This window comes from Macaca thibetana, chromosome 5 (assembly GCF_024542745.1).
Source record: "Macaca thibetana thibetana isolate TM-01 chromosome 5, ASM2454274v1, whole genome shotgun sequence".
Taxonomy (NCBI): Eukaryota; Metazoa; Chordata; class Mammalia; order Primates; family Cercopithecidae; genus Macaca; species Macaca thibetana.
In genome coordinates, this window is record NC_065582.1 from 3,444,749 (window position 1) to 3,468,792 (window position 24,044).

At 43.7% G+C, this 24,044-nt stretch overlaps 1 protein-coding gene across 8 annotated transcripts in view; it reads left to right on the forward strand.

Annotated features, from left to right (window-relative positions):
- The window catches only part of FAT1 (FAT atypical cadherin 1), a 143,951-nt gene extending 120,358 nt beyond the window's left edge, over positions 1-23,593 (forward strand). For 3 of the 8 annotated variants that reach the window (XM_050791565.1, XM_050791568.1, XM_050791566.1), the window contains 15 exons: positions 476-690; positions 950-1,087; positions 3,972-4,115; positions 6,471-6,668; positions 7,065-7,866; positions 8,013-8,144; positions 9,602-9,759; positions 10,671-11,133; positions 12,883-13,036; positions 13,218-13,328; positions 13,835-14,466; positions 15,498-15,635; positions 18,557-18,616; positions 20,984-21,019; positions 22,159-23,593. In XM_050791565.1, the coding sequence (XP_050647522.1) occupies positions 476-690; positions 950-1,087; positions 3,972-4,115; positions 6,471-6,668; positions 7,065-7,866; positions 8,013-8,144; positions 9,602-9,759; positions 10,671-11,133; positions 12,883-13,036; positions 13,218-13,328; positions 13,835-14,466; positions 15,498-15,635; positions 18,557-18,616; positions 20,984-21,019; positions 22,159-22,787 (4,010 nt within the window). In that variant the 3' untranslated portion in view covers positions 22,788-23,593. The remainder of the gene's footprint in view (positions 1-475; positions 691-949; positions 1,088-3,971; positions 4,116-6,470; positions 6,669-7,064; positions 7,867-8,012; positions 8,145-9,601; positions 9,760-10,670; positions 11,134-12,882; positions 13,037-13,217; positions 13,329-13,834; positions 14,467-15,497; positions 15,636-18,556; positions 18,617-20,983; positions 21,020-22,158) is intronic. The other 5 variants (XM_050791569.1, XM_050791570.1, XM_050791571.1 and 2 more) reach the window with 3 other exon arrangements.
- Positions 23,594-24,044: the final 451 nt, after the last annotated feature.

The window sequence follows — 24,044 nt, forward strand, 5'->3', positions numbered from 1 at the left end:
GAAAACGATAGGTTGTAAATAAAGGGTTATCTAGAAGTTAAAAGGATATAAATCTCTATTTTAACAATATGAGAAGGAAAATATTTTAAAAAGATGAGACAGAAAATGAAATGAAAAGACACAATAGAATTTTTATGTTTTTATTTTATTAAACTAGAGTGAAGTCGAGTGAGCTATGGTATGGAAGGGATGATACAATAATCATGTTTATAATAAACAGGGATGTAGGTAGTGTTGACTGGGAAAGCAATCTAAATATCATGAAGAATATCATGAAAATTAAGAGAAAGATCCAGGGATGGGCAGATTCATAGTTTTTAATTGTTGAATTAAGAAAATAGGAAACATACATAAATGGTGAGTAAACTTTTGAAGTGAAAACTAAATGTACTCAAAAGTGTTTATCTGTTTCAGTCATAGTAGGAAAATGTGGTGGCATTACAAAATGCTGGAAGTAATTTTGGTTTCTATTCAGGGGCCGTATTTATCATCGAGAATCTGGATTATGAAAGCTCTCATGAATATTACCTAACCATAGAGGCCACTGATGGAGGCACGCCTTCGCTGAGTGACGTTGCCACTGTGAACGTTAACGTAACGGATGTCAACGACAACGCGCCAGTGTTCAGCCAAGACACCTACACAGCAGTGATCAGTGAAGATGCCGTTCTTGAGCAGTCTGTCATCACGGTGTGTATTTTCCCCCAGTACAGTGAAAACTGTGTATCTTCTGGACCTTTGCAAAAGCTTTTAGTAAAATCAATCTGTTTTTTGTAGTGATCTTTGTAAATATTTTGAAGATCTGAAAGTGTCCTTTGTTAGGCCAACCAATTACTGCGTTGTGGATAATTGTGTTAAAACAGCTAAGCTATTAATATCACGAATTTTGTTTAATAGGTTTCGGCCTCTTCCTTAGCTGTCTCCTAAACAGGAGTGTGGTGTGTTCTAGGTTCTGGCCGACGATGCCGACGGACCCTCAAACAGCCACATCCACTACTCAATTATAGATGGCAACCAGGGAGGCCCATTCACCATTGACCCTGTCCGGGGAGAAGTCAAAGTGACCAAACTTCTCGACCGAGAAACAGTAAGTGGAAAAGTTTGATTTACATTGTTTGCAAATTACCACCTCAATACCTAGAAATGCCTCGTGCTCCTGTCTGCTGGGCGTGGTGTGAGCAGGACCCACTGCCTCAAGAACTGACGGCAAGACGTAAACACTCGAAAAGCAGTTACACTGTGGAGATCTCAGTGTGAGAAATGTGTTCCATGCTGGGATGAAGGTTGGATAATAAAGCTTTGTATTCAGGAAGAAATTACTGTTGGTTCCAGAGTTCTGAGACACTTCAGAAAGCTGGAAGCTGGGTTTTAAATAATACCAGAGATCTGGAAAATCATAGAGGTTGAGAGAAGGGAATTTCCAGTGAGGGGCTGCATGGACACAGGCACGCAGACAGAAGCCAAGAAAGTTATTGAGGGGACTTCACGCAGTTGTATTGGAGTAATCATACAAAGAAAGTAGAGTGAGATAAAATAGGAAGGTATTTTACACGCAGGTTATTGGCCACATAGAAAACCAGGACCGGAGGTTTGGAGCTGATGCCACCGGCACTAGGGTATGAGCATTTGTGAAGTCAACCCACCACGAATCGAAAAGTATTAGAGAAGACAAAATGCCGGGTGTGGTGGCCTCCTCCAGTAGTCTCAGCTACATGGGAGGCGTAGGTGGGAAAATTCATTGAGCCCAGGAGTTTAAGACCAGCCTGGGCAACATAGTGAGACCCTGCCTCCAGAAAAAGAAAGAAAAACAATAAAAAATACCAATACAACAACAACAGAAAATACAACCCCCACCCCCGGTATAACAACCATTTACATTGCATCGATACCGTATTAGCTACTATAATCTAGAGATGACTTAAAGTGTGGGAGGATGTGTATAGGTTATGTGCAAATACTGCCATTTTCTATCAGGAACTTGAGCATCTGTGGATTTCGGTGTCTACGAATACCAAATGAAGAAACGATTGCAAAGGAAAAATTAGAGTCCACACAGCTTAGATATGGGCCCATGTAGAAAGCATTGGTGTCAGAGGCAGCCTGATTTTTTGGTCTGTCTTTGACTGGGTATTACCATTAAAGAAAAGTTATGAGGTATAAACGTGTAAGGGGTGGGAGAGGCTAATGAATGTGGCTTTCGATATGCTGGTTTTTATGGGGAAATAGCATATTCAGGCAGAATTACTCAGCCAGTATTTGGAGATTTTAGTCAGATTTTGAGACTGGAAAGCCCTAAATGTAGATAGGTACTTGCCCTTGGAGATGTTGATAGAAGTGACATGAGGGATTGAGATAAATATGAACAAATGAGGAGAGGCAGCAAGGCTGAACATCCACCCACCCATTTATCCGGTCATCCATCCATTCATCCATCCAGTTATCCAGTCATCCATCCATTCATCCATCCAGTTATCCATCCACCCATCTGTAGTTATCCATCCATCCACCCACTGACCTAACCACCCACCCATCTATCTAGTTACCTATTCACTCACCCATCTACACGTCTCTTCACTTACCCATCTATCCAGTCATGTGTCCGTCCACCCACCACCCATCTATCTGGTTATCCATCCATCCACCCACCCACCCATCCATCTGGTTATCCATCTATGTAGTTACCCATCTACTCACCCACCCACCCATGTATCCACTTACCCATTCATTCACCCATCTATACAGTTATTCACTCACCCATTTATCCACCCCCCTATCTATCCAGTTACCCATCCACCCAACACCCATCTATCCATCCATCCATCCATTCATCCATCCATTCACCTATCTGTGCAGAGTCATGTCCAGGAAGGGAAGCTGAGCAGGAACTACCTCAGAGAGGTAGGCCTGTGAAGGAGAACCAGAAAAAGCCTTCGATTTGGGAATGAGAAGGACACTGGTGATGATAAAGAATGAAATTTCAGAAGAATAATGGATATATCTAAGATTAAAGGAATTTGGGGGGAGATAGTGATGACATATCTCATTAAAGTCTCAATTCTTTAATTTCTCTTTTGATGTGTGAATGTTGAGAAGGGACTTTCTAAGGATTTGGGAAGCATGCCTAGGATTGCCCCCACTGCGGGGCAGAATAAATTTAGTATCTTTGACTAAAGAACCCAGAGCCTTTAATACACTTCTGTCCCTTGTGAGATGCCAAAGGAGCCAGCCTGTGGTGGTTCCCAAGCTAGTGTGCCAGCAGAATTCTTTGTTGTTGGAGCGTCTTGCAGGACCAGCGTTCTGTAGAACATGCTCTGGGATCTAGCCAGCTTTCCGGCTTCTCCCACAACTCATTCTAGAAGGCAGAGCTTTATAGGGAACTGCCGTGAAAAAGAAGCTATCTCACTTGACTTTATTTCTTTGGTAGGAGGTCATGGCGAGCTAATCCTGAGGGATTTAGACAGCTGAGTATAATCCGAGTGTGAAATCGAGGGGAGGGTGGTCTGGAGTGCCCTGAGGCGTTGGAAGTGAGGCAGCGCCGCGGTGCGGGAGGCAGCTCACGTCTGTCTGTGTCCACGGAGAGCAGACTTGGGCCCTAAGGAAGGCTGCTGCCATGTGACCAAAGCCGCAGCATTTGAGATAGGTTAACTTTCTGTCCTAATCATTTGTATGACTTTTATGTCTTAATTTCTATTGATAGAACTGCAAGATAAAACACTTTTGCAAAACAAGTACATTTTTGAGAGGCATCAGAGAATCTAATCGTTACCGGTAGTTTTTGCTGTTAGGAAATGGGTGTTACTTGCAGTGCACTCATTTGTGGGGGTTAGGGCATCGCCCACAGGCAGGATGCAATAGATAATGGCAGCTCACTGGGACCTGCCCTTCGCGACTCTCAGGAGGACGCTCCTGATTGGAGCTCTGTCTGTCGGCCTCGTGAAAATGAACGTGCATTCTGCCTTTTCCCTGAAAAGATTTCAGGTTACACGCTCACGGTTCAAGCTTCTGATAACGGCAGTCCACCTAGAGTCAACACGACGACTGTGAACATCGATGTGTCTGATGTCAATGACAATGCGCCCGTCTTCTCCAGGGGAAACTACAGCGTCATCATCCAGGTGGGCTTCGAGTGCCAAGTGGGTCATGGGGTTCTTTGGAACAAGCTTTTCCATTGGCCTCTGTTGCTTTTCTTTCTTATCCAAAGGTTTCTTTTTAGAAAAATGGGAAATGTAGAATTCAAGAAGTCTCTATCAATATTAAGAGATGAGCATTTTAAAGATAAAGCCAAGCTTGTATCTCTTTTCTTTCTGTGCTTTGATTTTTGAGATATTCTCACTGTTCTAGGATTCCTGAGAGCTTACTGTTTAATCAGACCTGCTGCCCCTGGTGCTTTTCTCTGCCCTCTCCTCTCCCTCTTGACCTTCCTCTCCTCTCCCTCTTGACCTTCCTCTTCCCTCCTGCTCTTCTTCTAGTCCCCAACCCTCCTTCCCGCCCCATCTACTCCACTTTCTTCACCCTGCTCTTCTTCCTCCCTACTCCTCCTCCCTCCATCTCTTCTCCATTCCTCCTCCTTCTCTTCCTTCTCCCCACTCCCCCCTCCCTCCACCTCTTCTCCATTCCTCCTTCTTCTCTTCCTTCTCCCCACTCCCCCCTCCCTCCACCTCTTCTCCATTCCTCCTCCTTCTCTTCCTTCTCCCCACTCCCCCCTCCCTCCACCTCTTCTCCATTCCTCCTCCTTCTCTTCCTTCTCCCCACTCCCCCCTCCCTCCACCTCTTCTCCGTTCCTCCTTCTTCTCTTCCTTCTCCCCACTCCCCCCTCCTTCCACCTCTTCTCCGTTCCTCCTTCTTCTCTTCCTCCTCCCCGTACTTCTCCCCACTCCTCCTCTTCTCTCCACCTCTTCTCCACTCCTCCTCCCCACTCCACCTCTTCCCCACTCCACCTGCTCCCCCACCTCCTCCCTACTCCACTTCCTCCCCATTTCACTGTCTCCACTCTTTCTCCTCCTGTCCACCTCGTGGCCACTCCTCCTCATCACCCCTCCTCCTCACTACTCCTTCTCCTCCCCCTCCTCACTTTTCCTCCTCTTGTCAACTTCTTTTCTTTCTCCTCCCCACTCCTCCTCTTCCTTCCTCTCTTCCTCTTTTTTTCTGAGATGGAGTTACACTCTTCTTGCTCAGGCTAGAGTACAGTGGCACCATCTCAGCTCACTGCAACCTCCACCTTCCAGGTTCAGATGATTCTACTGCCTCAGCCACCCAAGTAGCTGGGATTACAGGCGCCCGCCACCACACTCAGCTAATTTTTGTATTTTTAGTAGAGGTGGGATTTCACCATGTTGGCCAGACTGGTGTCGAACTCATGATCTCAGATGATCCACCCGCCTTGGCCTCCCAAAGTGCCGGGATTACAGGCGGTGAGCCACCGCACCTGGCCTCCTCTCTTCCTCCTCTCCTCCAGTCCTCTTCCTCTCCTGCACTCCTCCTCCTCTCTGCTCTTCCTCCTGTCCCCCACTCCTCCTCCTCTCTGCTCTTCCTCCTGCCCCCCACTCCTGCTCCTCTCTGCTCTTCCTCCTGTCCCCACTCCTCCTCCTCTCTGCTCTTCCTCCTGCCCCCCCACTCCTCCTCCTCTCTGCTCTTCCTCCTGCACTCCTCCTCCTCTCTGCTCTTCCTCCTGCCCCCACTCCTCCTCCTCTCTGCTCTTCCTCCTGTCCCACTCCTCCTCCTCTCTGCTCTTCCTCCTGCCCCCACTCCTCCTCCTCTCTGCTCTTCCTCCTGTCCCCACTCCTCCTCCTCTCTGCTCTTCCTCCTGTCCCCCCTCCTCCTCCTCTCTGCTCTTCCTCCTGTCCCCCACTCCTCCTCTCCTGCTCTCCTCTCTCCTCCTGTGCCCCCACTCCTCCTCTCTCTGCTCTTCCTCCTGTCCCCCACTCCTCCTCTCTGCTCTTCCTCCTGCCCCCACTCCTCCTCCTCTCTGCTCTTCCTCCTGTCCCCACTCCTCCTCCTCTCTGCTCTTCCTCCTGTCCCCCACTCCTCCTCCTCTCTGCTCTTCCCTGTCCCCCACTCCTCCTCCTCTCTGCTCTCCTGCCCCCCACTCCTCCCTCTCTGCTCTTCCTCCTGCCCCCACTCCTCCTCCTCTCTGCTCTTCCTCCTGTCCCCCACTCCTCCTCCTCTCTGCTCTTCCTCCTGTCCCCCACTCCTCCTCCTCTCTGCCTCCCCTCCTCCCTCCTCCTCCTCACACATCCTTTCTTACCACGTTTCCTTCCTCAGCCTCCTTTTCTTCCCTTTTTGCTACACCCCTTCTCCTTTCCCTCCTCACAACCACACTCCCTTTGCCACCTCTCTTCTCTTCCCTTCCAATAGAGCGATAAGGCTTTGTTTTGTATGTATTTTATATTATAGAAACTCATGTGTCCGTCCCAGATAGATCTGGCTGTGTTCCGGGATTTTTGTGTAACGTTGTTTCTAATCTTGTGCAGGAAAACAAGCCAGTGGGCTTCAGCGTCCTGCGGCTGGTGGTGACAGATGAGGATTCTTCCCATAACGGTCCACCCTTCGTCTTTACCATTGTGACTGGAAATGATGAGAAGGCGTTTGAAGTTAACCAGCAAGGGGTCCTCCTGACTGCATCTGCCATCAAGAGGAAGGAGAAAGATCATTTCTTACTGCAGGTTAAGGTGTGAATGGCTTTCTTTGTGGTTTGGTTGTGGATTCATAGAGAAGAGCTGCTTGGCACGGTTACCCTTTTCTGTTTGAACAGCTTACATTTTATAGAAAAACAAACATTCAAAGAATTGCTGTCCTTGTTTTTTGCCATACCTTCCATTTTTATCCCACCGCGCTTTAAAGGAGCTCATTGTTTATTTTTTCATAGTCATTGACAGAGCTAGGTTTTCGTGTGAATTAGTGAAGTGCTATAAATAAATCTGTCCTTTTCTTTGATACGTTTCTTGTGTAGAGAAATGGATATCTACCAGTTAGTAATCTTTTGGGAACTTGAGTAATATAAATTTTTTAATTAAGTTATAAACAGTGCCATAGGCGAAGGTGGTTTTATTTTTCCTTTCTTGTAGGTGGCAGATAATGGAAAACCTCAGTTGTCATCTCTGACATACATTGACATTAGGGTCATTGAGGAGAGCATCTATCCCCCTGCGATTTTGCCCCTGGAGATTTTCATCACCGCTTCTGGAGAAGAATACTCAGGTGGCGTCATTGGGAAGATCCACGCCACAGACCAGGACGTGTATGATACTCTAACCTACAGTCTTGATCCTCAGATGGACAACCTGTTCTCTGTTTCCAGCACAGGGGGCAAGCTGATAGCACACAAAAAGCTGGACATAGGGCAGTACCTTCTCAATGTCAGCGTGACAGATGGGAAGTTCACGACGGTGGCTGACATCACAGTGCATATCAGACAAGTCACACAGGAGATGTTGAACCACACCATCGCTATCCGCTTTGCCAATCTCACTCCGGAAGAATTTGTGGGTGACTACTGGCGCAACTTCCAGCGAGCTTTACGGAACATCCTGGGTGTGAGGAGGAGTGACATACACATTGTTAGTTTGCAGCCCTCTGAACCTCACCCACATCTGGATGTCTTACTTTTTGTAGAGAAATCAGGTGGTGCTCAGATTTCAACAAAACAACTTCTGCACAAGATTAATTCTTCCGTGACTGATATTGAGGACATCATTGGAGTTCGGATCCTGGATGTATTCCAGAAACTCTGCGCAGGACTGGACTGCCCCTGGAAGTTCTGCGATGAAAAGGTGTCTGTGGATGAAAGTGTGATGTCAACACACAGCACAGCCAGACTGAGCTTTGTGACTCCCCGCCACCACAGGGCAGCGGTGTGTCTCTGCAAAGGTAGCGCCCATGAGTGTGTGAAAGTCGGGGTCATAGATTGTTTCAGACGGCCTTGGAAGCCTTTGATGGTTACACATGCAAGGCCATGTTCTTGAAATGTCTGTTAATTATCGTTTCCCTTCCTCCCCTCTTGTCTTTGAATGAAGAGGGAAGATGCCCAGCTGTCCACCATGGCTGTGAAGACCATCCATGCCCTGAGGGATCCGAGTGTGTGTCTGATCCCCGGGAGGAGAAACACACCTGTGTCTGTCCCGGCGGCAGGTTTGCTCAGTGCCCAGGTGAGAGTTGAGTGGTTGGGCATGCTTTTCTTTTTAAAAATCAGTTTCATTGTTTCTTATAATTTTCTTCTTTATTGGACTCTAAACATACTGCAAAGTATGTTTATTGTAACAAGACAGATGTGGAGATGAATGAAGAATGACAGTAGTCAGTTTTGCTTCCTCTTGTTATAGCACAGCCCTTGGTTCATATTTGGTCTTCCTCCTCCTGGGTCTTCAGTGATTGTGTAAACATGTATAGCTAACAGCGCAGCGCCGTATGTAGCAGTTTGATTTTCCTAGAAACTCAAGAGTGATCATATCTCACGCAGTTCTCTCCCTCTTGCCTTTTCCCTCCGCTTAGCAGTATGGTAAAGAGCAGCTTTCATGTTGTTCCAAGCCAGTACCTATACACCTGATTCTTTTGGATAGCTGGATAATGTTTTCCAGCGTAACTGTACTTATTCAACATGATTCTTATGTCTAAAGATTTAAGTTGTTCTGTTTCTTTCAGATAAACAGATTACATGTATCTTTACATACTGATGCGTTCATTTATGTACAGCATATACATTATAAAACTAGAACTTGCTACATCAAAGATCAGTGACATTTTAAATTTTTTGATATCACTATATTAGTTTTCCAGAGAGTCATATTAATTTTTATTTCTTCCAGTTATGTATGAAGGTTTCACTCTCCATTCTCTTGACATCATTGAACATTTTTTATTATAAAACGAATTCCCCACCATCTATTTGATGGGTGTGAAATGATATCTAATTATTATTTTAATTTGTATTTCTCTGGCTACTTTAAAAGTTTTCATCTCATTTGTTCATTTCCTATCAGTATTGCCTCTGCTGTGGCCTACCTGTTCATGTTGTTTCATGGTCTGGGTTATTTGTTTCTTAGTATCAATGTGTAGAGTTATTTGTGTATTAGGAGTATTAACATTCACAATGTTGCAGTTTCCTCTGTCTTTATATCATTTATATTTATATTTTTTGATTTGTTAATAAGTCTCTTGTCATTTTGAAATTTATTGTCATTTAGTCAGTTCTACATCATTTTATATAACAGTTGCCATCTCTGGAGATTGATGACATTTTCGTCTTCTTTTGCGAATGGGGATTGTTTGATTTTGCTTGAAAAGATTTCTTAAATCACCTTGAGGCCATATATAACTATTTTCTGAAATTTTCTTATAATTTTATACTGAACGTTTTTATATTTAATCTTTCATTAGAATTAATTTCTGTGTGATGCAGTAGTCAAATTTATTCTTTCCAAACAGAGAGCCAGTCATGCTGTGCTTTTCATTAAGCAAATAGACATTTTCCCACAGAACTGGATATTAAAATGTTATAATCTTAAGTAAAACCCTAAATCAGTCTCAAGGGGTGCAGGGGGGTCATACTTTAAAGAATATCCTTCAACTTGGTTCTGGTTTATTTTTTCCTCTTTACAATTCACAGGGAGTTCATCTATGACACTGACTGGAAATAGCTATGTGAAATACCGTCTGACGGAAAATGAAAACAAATTAGAGATGAAACTGACCATGAGGCTCAGAACGTATTCCATGCATGCGGTTGTCATGTACGCGCGAGGAACCGACTATAGCATCTTGGAGGTATGTTTCTCCAGTGTTGCGTCTCAGTGGAAGACTTTCAAACCATACATTTCATTTTATGTTCAGATTGTTAATTTGCACAGATAATAAAGTAAGTGAAATGGTTGAATTCCACATTTAAACAGTTCATTGATGCCTGTCTAAGTTTTAGACTTTGTGGGATGAAGAGCTCTTTTTGCTCTGCCGTGACATAGAGATTTAGGTCCGTGTGACAGTTAACATTCAAACTGTAGGCCATACTACATTTTAATGGTGGTGGCTGGGTGTGGTGGCTCACACCTGTAATCCCAGCACTTTGGGAGGCTGAGATGGGTGGATCACTTGAGGTCAGGAGTTTGAGACCAGCCTGGCCAACATGGCGAAACCCGCTCTCTACTAAAAATACAGAAAATTAGCCACATGTGGTGGCGGATGCCTGTAATTCCAGCTACTCGGGAGGCCGAGGTACAAGAATCACTTGAACAGGGGAGGCAGAGGTTGCAGTGAGTTGAGATCACACCACTGCACTCCAGCCTGGGCAACAAGAGCGAAACTCTGTCTCAAAAAAAAAAAAAAAGTGACAGTTTATAGAGACATCCCACGTGTTTCCAGTGACACATATCTTGCCCACCTTTTCTAAAAACATAATTCAGTTTTGACTTTTCGCTATTACCTAATGCTGTATGTGTTCAGTTAATAGTTAATTATTTGCTTCCGTGATGCTTTGTGGATGTGCATTATGACTTGATATTCCTAAAAGACGCATTTTAATGATTTGTACATTGGACAATGAATCTGCGCTCTGTAGTACTTAAATGCAAGGCCTTATCCTTCTACCCTCACTCCCAATCCGTCTCCTGTAGATTTGTGATCAAGTACTCTCACTGAAGGGTCTCTGAGAGTGATGTGAACAGTCGTTGTTTTTATCCTAGATTCATAATGGAAGGCTGCAGTACAAGTTCGACTGTGGCAGTGGCCCTGGCATCGTCTCTGTTCAGAGCATTCAGGTCAATGATGGGCAGTGGCACGCAGTGTCCTTGGAAGTGAATGGGAACTATGCTCGCTTGGTTCTAGACCAAGTTCACACTGCATCGGGCACAGCCCCAGGGACTCTGAAAACCTTGAACCTGGATAACTACGTGTTTTTTGGTGGCCACATCCGTCAGCAGGGAACACGGCATGGAAGAAGTCCTCAAGTTGCTAATGGTTTCAGAGGTTGTATGGATTCCATTTATTTGAATGGGCAGGAGCTGCCCTTCAACAGCAAACCCAGAAGCTATGCCCACATGGAGGAGTCGGTGGGTGTGTCTCCAGGGTGCTTCCTGACGGCTACGGAAGACTGCGCCAGCGGCCCTTGCCAGAACGGAGGCATTTGCAGTCCGTCACCTGCTGGAGGTAGGCTCCGTAACGCCACCACCTGTAAACCATACACATGTGTGCATTTCAGGGGAAGCCCCCCAGGTATTGTTTTTATTTTTTTCTCTTTTGATTCAGATAATATTGTCAGACACTGCAGGCAGCATCCCTCATACGGGAGCAGAGCTGGGTTTGGTGCTCTTCCGGTGCCCGGGCTGCAGGTACTGCCCCCCCGACTGCCGCACGCCTGCAGTGCCGTCCCAGCGCCCGAGCAGGAGGCACCCCGGTGACTCCGAACCCTTCTTTAACTCCATAGTCATCGACCCAGGGGAATTTAGAATTCGTGCCACTTACCCCCTCTTTGTTCTTTGTATCACCTTTTATCTAATGGCGCAGCGTAGAGGGCCTGCTAGAGTCTTGCTGGCAATAATAGTTGGGAATATGATTTTCTAGAAGGCCCTACATCCCTCCGGAAGTGTTGCTGTATCTGTCTGTCTTGAAGCCTCGGCCTAATGGGGTACTCTGGGTCTTTTGCACCCTGGACTCCTGCTAGGCCCCCTTACCAATAATAGGGTATAGTTAGGAAAATGACAGTTGTCATGCCAAACAGAATAGAGCAAAAACAATGCTGTAATTAAGTGGGATTTCCAAAGCTTTGGTTTCCTCCTGTTCTCTTGGGAAGTGTATTTGCAAGCCGTGTGCATAGAGTGGGCCAGGCCATCCCCACAGAAACGCTCTGGTTTATACTGTGCTTGTATCAGTTACACGTCCAAACCAGGTTAGCAAGGAGGCTGTCCTCATTTTGTCACTTAGGGATGAGGCTGAGAGGTGTTTTCCTGGCATGCACTCCCGTGGTCCCGAAGCCGGAGTAGAGGAGCGTGGCAGCCGTGCCCTGGCTCCTGCAGGCCCTGGCCCGGGGCACCACAGTTCTTCATCCTGAGAAAAACCCACAGCCACGCCAGCTTTGGGGGGCGCGGGGAAGCGCGGTGCTGCAGTGTGCCCCAAGGCAGGCAGGTGGAAATCTACCACACCACCTGTCACAGACTTGACAAAGTAGAGTCGACATTCTTCCTACTGCTTTGAACAGATACGACGATCTCCTTTCTTCAATCTTTACACGTTTGAGCGGCTGAGGCCGGAGGATCGCTTGAGACTAGGAGTGAGGCAGCCTGGGCAATATAGGGAGACCCCATCTCTACAGAAACTTTAAAAATTAGCCAGCCATGGTAGCATGCCTCTGTAGTCCCAGCTACTCAGGAGGCTGAGGCGGGAGGATTCCTGAGCCCAGGAGTTTGAGGCTGCAGTAGCTGAGATCGAGCCACTGCACTCCAGCCTGGGTAGCAGAGCCAAGACCCTGTCTCAAAAAATAAAAATATTGAAAGGTAATTTATAGTCTTTGAAGTGCTTTTCACATTCATTATTTTCTCATTTAATCCTTCAATGCTTGTGAATTGCAAATAACTTGAGATGTGAAGTGGTGCTGTCTATGTACATGGTCACTCAAGTAAAGAACTGTATTTTCCTCCTCTGGATGTTTGACCTAATGATCTTAATGCCAATTGTGATGAACTAAAGCTAACAGTTCTCTCTTCAATTCTGTGTGTTTCGGTTTACCAGCAGCTGAAGGCTTGTCGACATAGCCAACTTTTTTCCCAGAGAGAGTGAGAATTTTACGAGCTTTTACGGACCTCGGAGAACTAAATCTTAAAGATAAAAAGCAATATAATTAAGACCAGGTTTCTGAGTCATTGAGTGATAAGAGTTTTTTGTTCCTTTTTGCCAATTTAGGTTATTACTGCAAATGCAGCGCCTTATACATAGGGACGTACTGCGAGATAAGCGTCAATCCGTGTTCCTCCAACCCGTGCCTCTATGGGGGCACGTGTGTTGTCGACAACGGAGGCTTTGTTTGCCAGTGTAGAGGGTTATATACTGGTCAGAGGTATGTGTGTTTTTCTTAACTTCCGTAATTAATTGTAGCATAAAATTCTTTTTAAACATAAAATGGTGCATGTAAAAAGTCTCCACGTTGATTTGCTAATGTTTTCTGTGTTGCTTTCGTTTTGCTGTATTTATTTGCAATCGGATCGTGAGGTTTACGTCTGTCTCTCCTTACTCTTCAGGTGTCAGCTTAGTCCGTACTGCAAAGATGACCCCTGTAAGAATGGCGGAACATGCTTTGACAGTTTGGATGGTGCCGTTTGTCAGTGTGATTCAGGTTTTAGGGGAGAAAGGTAAATGGTTTCTTTCAAAATTTAGATTCACACCTTTTCATAGTGTCATATTGACCGGCAGATGCAACAGACCTTCAGTGACTTGAACTACGTTGTGTCAGATTTTGATAATCCTCATATTGGCCCCTTATATAATTTACAATCTTTTCACTCTTTAAAATGAAATATCAAGCAGATGAATATAATATAATACTTGAGAAAACTAATGTTTAGACAATGGGGTTGATGTAGTAGTCTGTTGGATCCTAGGAAAATGGCCATTAATATTGGCTTGATAGGTTTCCTTCCCAAATAGACATCGAAAGCATGTGATCACATGATTGGTTTCTCCACAAAAGGTCTTTTGTCGTGGTTGTCAATGTTGCACTTTTTAGTTGTTTCATGTCTGGGTTTGATCTTCACATAACTCAGCAAGGAGGGATTCGTCTTCAGTCTCTAAGGATTGAGCCTGGCATATGCTGGCGTGTGCTACACACGTCTCTCCTCATTCCTGACTTTCTTGGCAGGTGTCAGAGTGACATTGACGAGTGCGCTGGAAACCCCTGCCGACACGGGGCCCTCTGCGAGAACACACACGGCTCCTATCACTGCAACTGCAGCCACGAGTACAGAGGACGCCACTGCGAGGACGCTGCACCCAACCAGTACGTGTCCACGCCGTGGAACATTGGGCTGGCGGAAGGAATCGGAATCATTGTGTTTATAGCAGGGATATTTTTACTGGTGGTGGTGTTTGTTCTCTGCCGTAAGATGATGAGTCGGAAAAAGAAGCATCAGGCTGAGCCTGAAGACAAGCACCTGGGACCCACTACGGCTTTCTTGCAGAGACCGTATTTTGATTCCAAGCTAAATAAGAACATTTACTCAGACGTACCACCCCAGGTGCCTGTCCGGCCTATTTCCTACACCCCGAGTATTCCAAGTGACTCCAGAAACAATCTCGACCGAAATTCCTTTGAAGGATCTGCCATCCCAGAGCATCCCGAATTCAGCACTTTCAACCCCGAGTCTGTGCACGGGCACCGAAAAGCAGTGGCGGTCTGCAGTGTGGCGCCAAACCTGCCTCCCCCACCGCCTTCGAACTCCCCTTCTGACAGCGACTCCATACAGAAGCCCAGCTGGGACTTCGACTATGACAGTAAGAGCCATTTTCTCATCTCACTCAAATGTCACTTGAGGTAAACAGTCAGGTTACAAGTTCTGTCCAGTCAGAACGTGTGTACTGTTTGTTAGAGACAAGTATGCTCAGACTGAAATCCTTAAAATGATTGGAAACTTTTCTGGATGTCCTGAGTGCTGGCTGAGCATTGTGGCTATGTTGTTATTTTAATTAAGAAATTGAATCTAGTCATGTTTTAGTTAATATTCTGGAGAGGCTGTTTCATTTTATAATTGATAAAGGTTCTCATCTATAATTTTTGAGTTTATTAATATGTAAAAAAAAATAATCGGGAGCATTTTCATTCTAGGATGTGTTTTTTTTTTTTTTTTTTTTTTGAGACGGAGTCTTGCTATGTCGCCCAGGCTGGAGTGCAGTGGCCGGATCTCAGCTCACTGCAACCTCCGCCTCCCAGGTTCACGCCATTCTCCTGCCTCAGCCTCCCGAGCAGCTGGGACTACAGGCGCCGCCACCTCGCCTGGCTAATTTTTTGTATTTTTAGTAGAGACAGGGTTTCACCATGTTAGCCAGGATGGTCTCAACCTCCTAACCTCGTGATCCGCCCACCTCGGACTCCCAAAGTGCTGGGATTACAGGCTTGAGCCACCATGCCTGGCCTTCATGCTAGGATTTTTAAAAATATGACCTGGAGAAGTGGAAATATTTATATTAGTGACCTAACATATATTTGATGCTTTTTTTTTTTAAAGCTGTACCTATTATTTTAAAAGAAAATGTTAGCAGTCTTTATTGTCTAATGATATCCATAGGCATGCTTATGGGCAATTTCTACTCTGAATAATCTCTGAGATGATGCGTAGGTCTTTCTGTGCGGGGTGTTTTTTATGTCTTCGTTTGAGTTTGTAAGGTGTTTCTGTTTTTCTTTCAGTCGTTCATTTATTCAGTAAATCTCAGGCCGTCGTTGGGTAGTGCATGGTGCGTCTCAGGATTCAGCGGTGAACAAAACCGTCCTGGCCCATATACTTAATGTTTGTCATCCTTCCTTTTAGCTAAAGTGGTGGATCTCGATCCCTGTCTTTCCAAGAAGCCTCTAGAGGAAAAGCCTTCCCAGCCGTACAGTGCCCGGGAAAGCCTGTCTGAAGTGCAGTCCCTGAGCTCCTTCCAGTCCGAGTCGTGCGATGACAATGGTGAGGCAGCAGTGTGCCGAAACGCTGTGCTTTGCTTGCTTGTTGTGTTACTGTGTTCTCTCACAGTGTAGACGCACTAGCTACCCGTAAGAGCCTCACTGTGTTTTCATTTTTCTTGGACCACTTTTAAACAACACCACACATACTTGCATGAATGTCTGCTGGGGAAAATCGCTAAACTGTTCTTGATGAATAGGTGTTTGAACTTGTCAGTAAGAGAAAAGAACATGTTTGTTGAAGGATCTGATTGACTAATCTTGTATTGGCTTTTTCTCACAACAGTAAATATTACCCCAGTTTTGTGGGTTTTTCAGAAATCCTCCTCACAACTTTCTTAACCATGCAGCACACACACAAACACACACACACACACACACACACACCCCCTCTAAGAAGAGATGTGATAGTCTGAAATGTTCGATTTCCGTAGCACCTTTGGTATTACAAGGTTTTATCTGTCTCCTCCCCAACCCCACTGCGGCCCCAGCTCCCATGTGGATCAGAGCTACTGACAGAGCACAGTTTAGGAGATTGCTAGTAAGTTGGATTATATTTCTAATGAAGAAAGTTTGACAGTGGGATCTTTGCCACCAGTTATGTTGATCTGATTTCCCCAGGGTAAATCACATTGATAACCAGCTTTGCCATATTAATATATACCAGTAGAGAAAATTGTCAGTATTCAAATAGTAATACAGTGTAGTTTTTAGTGGAAATTTTCAAATCTCAGAATTAGTAAGTTGAATGATAATTTTTAATTGTATAATCGTGTAATATGTTTAATATGTTATTAAACATATTGATATGTATATTATACATTTCAAATATTTCATTGGTGGAAAAAGGTAACCCACTAATAATTATTCAATCGAGAGTAATATAGTCCATAATACATCGTATATATAGTCCATAAATCCATATATTCATTATCTATTGAGGAGTCGTTTTTCAAATGACCAAAGATAGCTATAAGTGTGTGCTATCATTTCTGATTTCAAGTGTGTGTGTGTGTGTGTGTATATATATATATATGGTATCAAAATATACCTGTGTTTATTAGGAATAGAGTGTATGGACATAGCTTTGCTTGTTAAACCAACAAGATAGAATTATGTCTTTTATCAGTTTTAATTCTAAGAAGTTCCTGTTTCCAGTTTATGTAATAATTTATATCTTGGCCCCTAAATGCTCTTTATAAATACATTTCAGAATTTTATCAGCATTGTCTTTCTAGTTCTTGTTGTTGAAACATCAGTCTCCTCAATAATAGTCCCAAGTGGCCAGGCGCAGTGGCTTCCGCCTGTAATCCCAGCTCTTTGGGAGGCCGAGGCAGGCGGATCATGAGGTCAGGAGACCGAGACCATCCTGGCTAACGCGGTGAAACCCCATCTCTACTAAAAATACAAAAAAAATTAGCCAGGCATGGTGGCAGGCGCCTGTAGTCCCAGCTACTCGGGAGGCTGAGGCAGGAGAATGGCGTGAACCCGGGAGGTGGAGCTTGCAGTGAGCCGAGATGGCGCCACTCACTCCAGCCTGGGCAACAGAGCGAGACTCTGTCTCAAAAAAAACAAAACAAACAAAAAAACAAAAAACAAACAAAAAGTCCCAAGTGCTTTTAATAAGTTATGGTCAAATTAATTAGGAAAGCTAGCTTCCATGCAATGCAGTGAAAAATACAATGCAGAGAAAAAACATATATACAGGAGTATTTTTATTTTACTCATTACCGTAATGTAATTATCAGTTGTAAGCTGAAAGTCTGCTGAGAGTCTGTTCCTGCATCGTATTCTCAGTTTTCCGGGGCCATTGTTACCGATTACCACAGACTTTGTGGCCTAAAACAATGTAGACTTGTCTTGCTGTCGTTCTATAGCTTAGAAGTCCAACCCCTGTGTCTCACAGGGCTAAAATCGTGCGATCAGTAGAGCTGTGTTACCTTCTGCAGCTCCAGGGAAGAACCTGTTTTCCTTCCTGTCCTGGTTTTTAGAGGCTGCCCACATTGTTTGGCTCTTGGTCTCTTCCATCTCTCAGAGACAGCAACACAGCGTTTCACTGACCACCCTTCTGTCAGCAGAGCTCCCCCGGCCGTAACTGGGCAAGTCTCTGTGCTGAAAAGTGGCCCTTATGATTACATTGGGCCCACCCAGATAATCCAGGGAAATCCCTCATCTCAATTTCCTTACCTGCACCGCATCAAGTCCCTTTTGCCAATGTACAGTGACATATTCAACAGGCTCCTGGGATTAGGACGTGCACTGTTTTGAGGGCCAGCCTTCTGCCTACTACATGCATACATATTTACCTTGGCATAGTTATTTTAAAACAATCTGATACACAAACAAAAAGGGAATTTACACAGGAAACAGGCAGAGTCTCCTCTCCTGGTACGTTAGCTCACCAGCGATTCATCCATCTGCAAACAGACAAATTTGCAGGGAAAACAATCAGAACAGGGACAAAACCATTTTTGTTTTAGATTGCATATGTTTCTCCTTCGATTTCCTTTTTTGGGGGACAATGTATGAGTGATTACACAGCCAGAAGAGTGGCGTGCCACAGATCGTAGTCTTGGAATGTCGAGGCTTGCCTGTAAGATGTTAAAATAAGCATCGTTCTGGCCTGACATGATCCATAATTGTAATTGTGAAACAATTTAAAGTTAAAATGTTTTGTCTAAATTGCAATAAAATATGTTTGCATGATTCCTTTGATTAATAGTAACAAATATATAGCTTGATTAGAAAAGTCTCTGAGACACACAATTAACAGTGAGGAGACCACGCATCATTACGTGGTTGTGTTAAAGCACTCCTCAGTTTGAATTTGAGGTATAATGGTATAATATGAAATTCTGTTTCGTGCACTGTTTTCTAACTAACTGAAGATGTTCCTAATTGACTGCTTTTGTACCTTTTTGCAAGCTTCCCTAGTGACTGTAATGCACCTTGTCAATGCTGTGGTTGACACGGTGAGCACAGAAGGTACAGTTGTAAGTGCTCGTGCTTGTGTCTGTGTCTTGCGGCAGCTGTGCCACGGAGCGCGGCTGCATTGCCTACTGCAATGGTAGGAAAACACAGTTTGTGGTTTTGAGGGGGTTGAGTCCTTTTATTTTATGCAGGTGTGTAGATAAGTAATACGGGTGCTTTGCAAAAAATATTTTGATGTATGTTATGTCTTTGTTGCTTTTTACTATTCATAGTGATTTACACAGACATCAGAAGTAACCATGAGATCTTGAGAGCTTATCTGTAGGTGGTGCAATATAAAAAAAAGTTCAGAAGTAATTTTACCTAAAATGTTTTGAAACAAAAATCCCTCTTCATGTGAACAGGAATAAGACTTGAATAACATAAGGCTTTCATAATTAAACTGTAACTGACTCTTCACTTTTGGTTTTTCCCTGAGTATGGTCAAAGAAAAGGGTGTAGAGCATGGTCAGAGCATATTTTCATATTTAGTTTAGTGAAAATTATTTAATGTGAAGCTTTATCTGCTCAGAGTTGTAAGAAAGGACATTGGCCACCTTCCCCAAATTATTTTAAATTAAAATAGCCCTTTATTAGTGCACTGAAATTCATCACATAGGGAAGGCACAGGCTAGTACTTTTCAAACTGTAATGTGACATCTGGAGGACTGTTAAAAGCCCAATTGCTGCTTCTCAGCACCAGCATTTCTGATCCAATAGGTCTGGGTTGGGACTTGAGAATTTGTATTTTTCACCAGTTCCCAGGTAGCTCTGATGGTACCGGCCTAGAGATCCCACTTGAGAACTGCTTACATAGGCTGTCGAGTACACAGACGTCGCCATCATAGAGCTCAGGGCATCCTTTATGCTCGGACATGACGCTGTCAGGAGGAGGGAGGCGGGAGGATAGCGCTGTGCCCCGTTTGATATCAGGCGGAAGAGGCGGGAGGATAGCGCTGTGCCCCGTTTGATATCAGGTGGAAGAGGCTAGATGCTCCAGTGTTCATCGTTACAGTTACTGATGACGCCTATGCTTCTTTTCCTAAGAAGTACCATGTTTTTACTTGGTGAATCAGAAACATATCTGTATTTTGTCTAGTGAAGTTTTAGTTTTAAACTGATGACCTTCAGTGTTGTAAATATTACTGAAGTTTATAGAAGCAGAATTTCAATAGTTCCTTCATTGCAGTCTTCTTCACTGAAAAATATTTTTTGGCATATCCAAGAAGTGTACATTGAATTTAAAGTTGAAAGGTATTACTTTGAATTTAAATTTGAAAGCTATTACTAGTGCCTAAGTAACAAAAGTTGTTGATCTTTTTTTGTTTAAAGGAATTGGTACGTTTGTTACTAGACTTAAAAATGATTCTGTAGATACATGTTACCTAAATGCTGGCTTATTCATTTTTTAGAGACACCACAGTCTTTTAAAATTATTGAAATTTCCAGAAGTGAACTATCAAATATTTGTCCCAAATTATAACACTGTTGAATGCATAGAAAGCTTTGTTTGAAAAAATCACTGATGTGACCGTTTTTCTACCGTGATGTCTACTTTTACAGTTATTGATAGTTTCTAACAGTGCTTAACCTGCATTATCCTGTTTAATCCTCATAACAACTCTAAGGGATTTTCACCCCCTTTCAAAGAGAGAACCTGAAGGTTAGCCAGGGCCAGGGCAGGCGTCTCATGGCCCTAACTGATAGTGGGATTTACATGCATTTGGTTATACTTCCTGCTAGGCTTCTGTGGATAGATGCGGGGCGCTGGCAGAGCAAGTGTAGTTACAGACATGGGGGTTAAGTGTAGCCGTGGTCTCTTTAGGGAATGGCTCACAGTGTAAATATTAAATCATATTCAAACTACATACAGTTTGGAGAGATCTTCAGCTTGTAGACCTGTCTTTAAGTATCTAAGTTTGCCGATGAGTTCCTCTGAATTTAATGTCCTTTGAAGTTGCAATGTGCTATAAAGTGTGCATTATGTAGCTGTAGATGTATTTGGATTATCACCTATGTAATCTGATCAGTTTATATTTTATTAGAGCCTGATTGTTTTAATTATTCCTAAGAAAATTCTGTGTTTTCAGGCAGTGATTGTCAGAAACAAGGAAAAGAAAATAATATTTGAGTTTTCTGGCCAAATCTCTGGTTCATCATTCCTCGGTCTTTTTCCTCCACTTCCATATTCCATTTTATTTGTGGTACATACGTTTCTCAGCCATTTGGAATTGTCGTAGATACTGGCGTAAGGACGTGTTGTATGGCTAATTGGTCCTTTGTAAGCAGTTTTCATTGTTCTGTGTACTTACCTTTATTGCCTTTTCAGCGGTCTGTTTTAATTACAAATGTTTTCTTTTTTTTCTACTCTGCCACCAAAAGAATCTTTGGCTGCTCCTGACCTCAGCAAACCAAGAGGTGACTTATGCATGCCAGTTATTCATTGATATTCACTAAAAACAATGGGTCAAGCCTTGCCCCAGTGCCAACTGACTGCACTGGGTCGCCCAGCGTTTGCAGCAGTAACTAAGTACACGGCCGCATGTGTGTGCGCTTTGCATTCAAAGCACGGATTGCCTAACCTTCTCCCGCCTCTCCGAGGATTTTTTTAAATCCTAAGGAGGAAAAAAAAAAACTATTCCAAAATTGGAAGTTTTTTTTTTTAATAGTGATGCTTTATATAGTCCAAAAGGATCACAGTCCTTTTGAAAGTAACACAGATTGTTACAGTGTATCAGAGGCTGTGTTATAATCTTGCAATGCTTGTTCAATTGTATTTTGCTTGAATTGGGGGCATGCTTTGATATATACCTATATTAAGTTAATTTGTTGTCTGAGGGCTAATGAAAAATAGTAATTTTAATATTAAACTTGCCACATTATTATGAAGGCAGCTTCTTTTCTCAACTTCAGCATGTTAAAGATTACTTTTATTCCTTTAAAAAGTTGCATTGGCTGGGCCTGATGGCTCAGGCCTGTAATCCCAGCACTTTGGGAAGCTGAGTTGGCAAGATTGCTTGTGGCCGGGAGTTTAAGACCAGCCTGGGCAACATAGTGAGACCGTGTCTCTACAAAAACTAGAAATGGAAGTTTTTTTAAGTTGCATTGATCAGTATTTTTTTAGTGAGTAGTAGTGCAGATCAAGTGACACTGGGTAGTTCGCTAATGTCCTAAGACTGAATCAATACTTCTCTTCCTATAGAGCAATGGGTTCTACATTACAGAAGAAAAGTTAAAAGGCTGGTTAGAATCATTTGTGGAAACATGTATATAATTTAGATGCTAGCATCCCATTTCTCTTAGGACTCCTTTTGTTTCCGTGAATGTTAAGTTGTGTACATAAAACTGTAAGTCCACATTTTAGAAATCGAGCCTAGGTCATAGGGTCTTTAAACTGGAGTGGTTGGGGGATGTCTTCAAAGCAAAGACGAGGAATTTCCACTGGTGAACTTTGAATGAAGGCAGAAATGCAGTTGTGTCTTTGATACACTGAGCTCTTTCCATGGCACAAAAGCTCAGGAGAAAACACACTGACATCTCATTTCTTGTCTACCAAGGGTATCACTGGGATACATCAGATTGGATGCCAAGCGTTCCTCTGCCGGACATACAGGAGTTCCCCAACTATGAGGTGATTGATGAGCAGACACCCCTGTACTCGGGAGATCCGAACGCCATCGATACGGACTATTACCCTGGAGGCTACGACATCGAAAGTGATTTTCCTCCACCCCCCGAAGACTTCCCCGCCGCGGACGAGCTGCCACCGTTACCGCCCGAATTCGGCGATCAGTTTGAGTCCATCCACCCTCCTAGAGACATGCCTGCCGCGGGTAGCTTGGGTTCTTCATCAAGAAACCGGCAGAGGTTCACCTTGAATCAGTATTTGCCCAATTTTTATCCCCTCGATATGTCTGAACCTCAAACAAAAGGCACTGGTGAGAATAGTACTTGTAGAGAATCCCATGCCCCTTACCCGCCAGGGTATCAAAGACACTTGGAGGTGCCCACTGTCGAGAGCGTGCCCATGTCCGTGTATGCCTCCACGGCCTCCTGCTCCGACGTGTCGGCCTGCTGCGAAGTGGAGTCCGAGGTGATGATGAGTGACTATGAGAGCGGGGACGACGGCCACTTTGAAGAGGTGACGATCCCGCCTCTGGATTCCCAGCAGCACACGGAAGTCTGACTCTCAACTCCCCCCAAAGTGCCTGACTTTAGTGAACCTAGAGATGATAGGAGTATCCGCGTTGCTCTTGCAGCAGTGCTCCCAGGCTTTTTTCGGTGAGCTGAATGGCCATGGCTGCGCTGGGTCCCGCGCCTCTGGACGTGCTGGCCATTTCCAGTGTCCCGACTACTGTCATCGTGAGGTTTCCATCGGCTGTGCCATTTCCCAACATCTTTTGGGATTTACATCTGTCTGTGTTAAAATAGTGAAACGAAAATCAGTCCTGTCCTCTGTCGTCAGCATGATTCATGTATTTATATAGATTTGATTGTTTTAATTTTCCTGTCTCTCTTTTTTTGTAAATTTTATGTACAGATTTGATTTTTCATAGTTTTAACTAGATTTCCAAGATATTTTGTGCATTTGTTTCAACTGAATTTTGGTGGTGTTAGTGCCATTATCTAGCACCCTGATTTTTTTTTTTTTTTTTTTTACTATAACCAGGGTTTCACTCTGTCTTTTCCCTTTTCCCACTGAAGTATGACATTTTGTTGGTCCATTTCAGTGCATTTCTAGCTGTACATAGGATGAGGGAGTGATATGATACATGAACATGTCTTACATGGGTTGCTGTATTTAGAATTATAAACATTTTTCATTATTGGAAAGTGTAACGGGGACCTTCTGCATACCTGTTTAGAGCCAAATCCACCATGACACAGTTTTTATAGTGTCTGTATATTTGTGATGCAATGGTCTTGTAAAGGTTTTTAATGAAAACTACCATTAGCCAGTCTTTCTTACTGACAATAAATTATTAATAAAATCCATGAGCTTTACTGCCTCTGTTTCCTTCCCATTGATCCTCCTGTTCAGGATTCCGTGGCTGAGTTGAGAGAGAAGAATGGATGAATGGAAGGTTGGATATTGATGTGTTTGCTTGTGGTGGACGAGGCGTAAAGGTGAACATCCTCTCTACCCTGACCAAAAGCCAGGCTGTCCACGCGGAGCTGGCCACCAGGTGGCGGTATAGAGCTACTTGATAAGGCTCAAAACTATAGCCACAAAAGTAAAAAGCGCAACTTTTTAATATTTTTAAACAAAACCAAGAAAATTTTATATTTTTAATTAGTATGAATTTATTGGTTGTAATTTTAATGCTTACATGTTTTTCACCTTTGTCAATGTTTTGTATCAAAAACAGTCTCTATGAAGCATGCCTTTCTGTTGTCAACTTACACAGTACTCTATGATTTAATGTGAGATCCAGAAGCTATT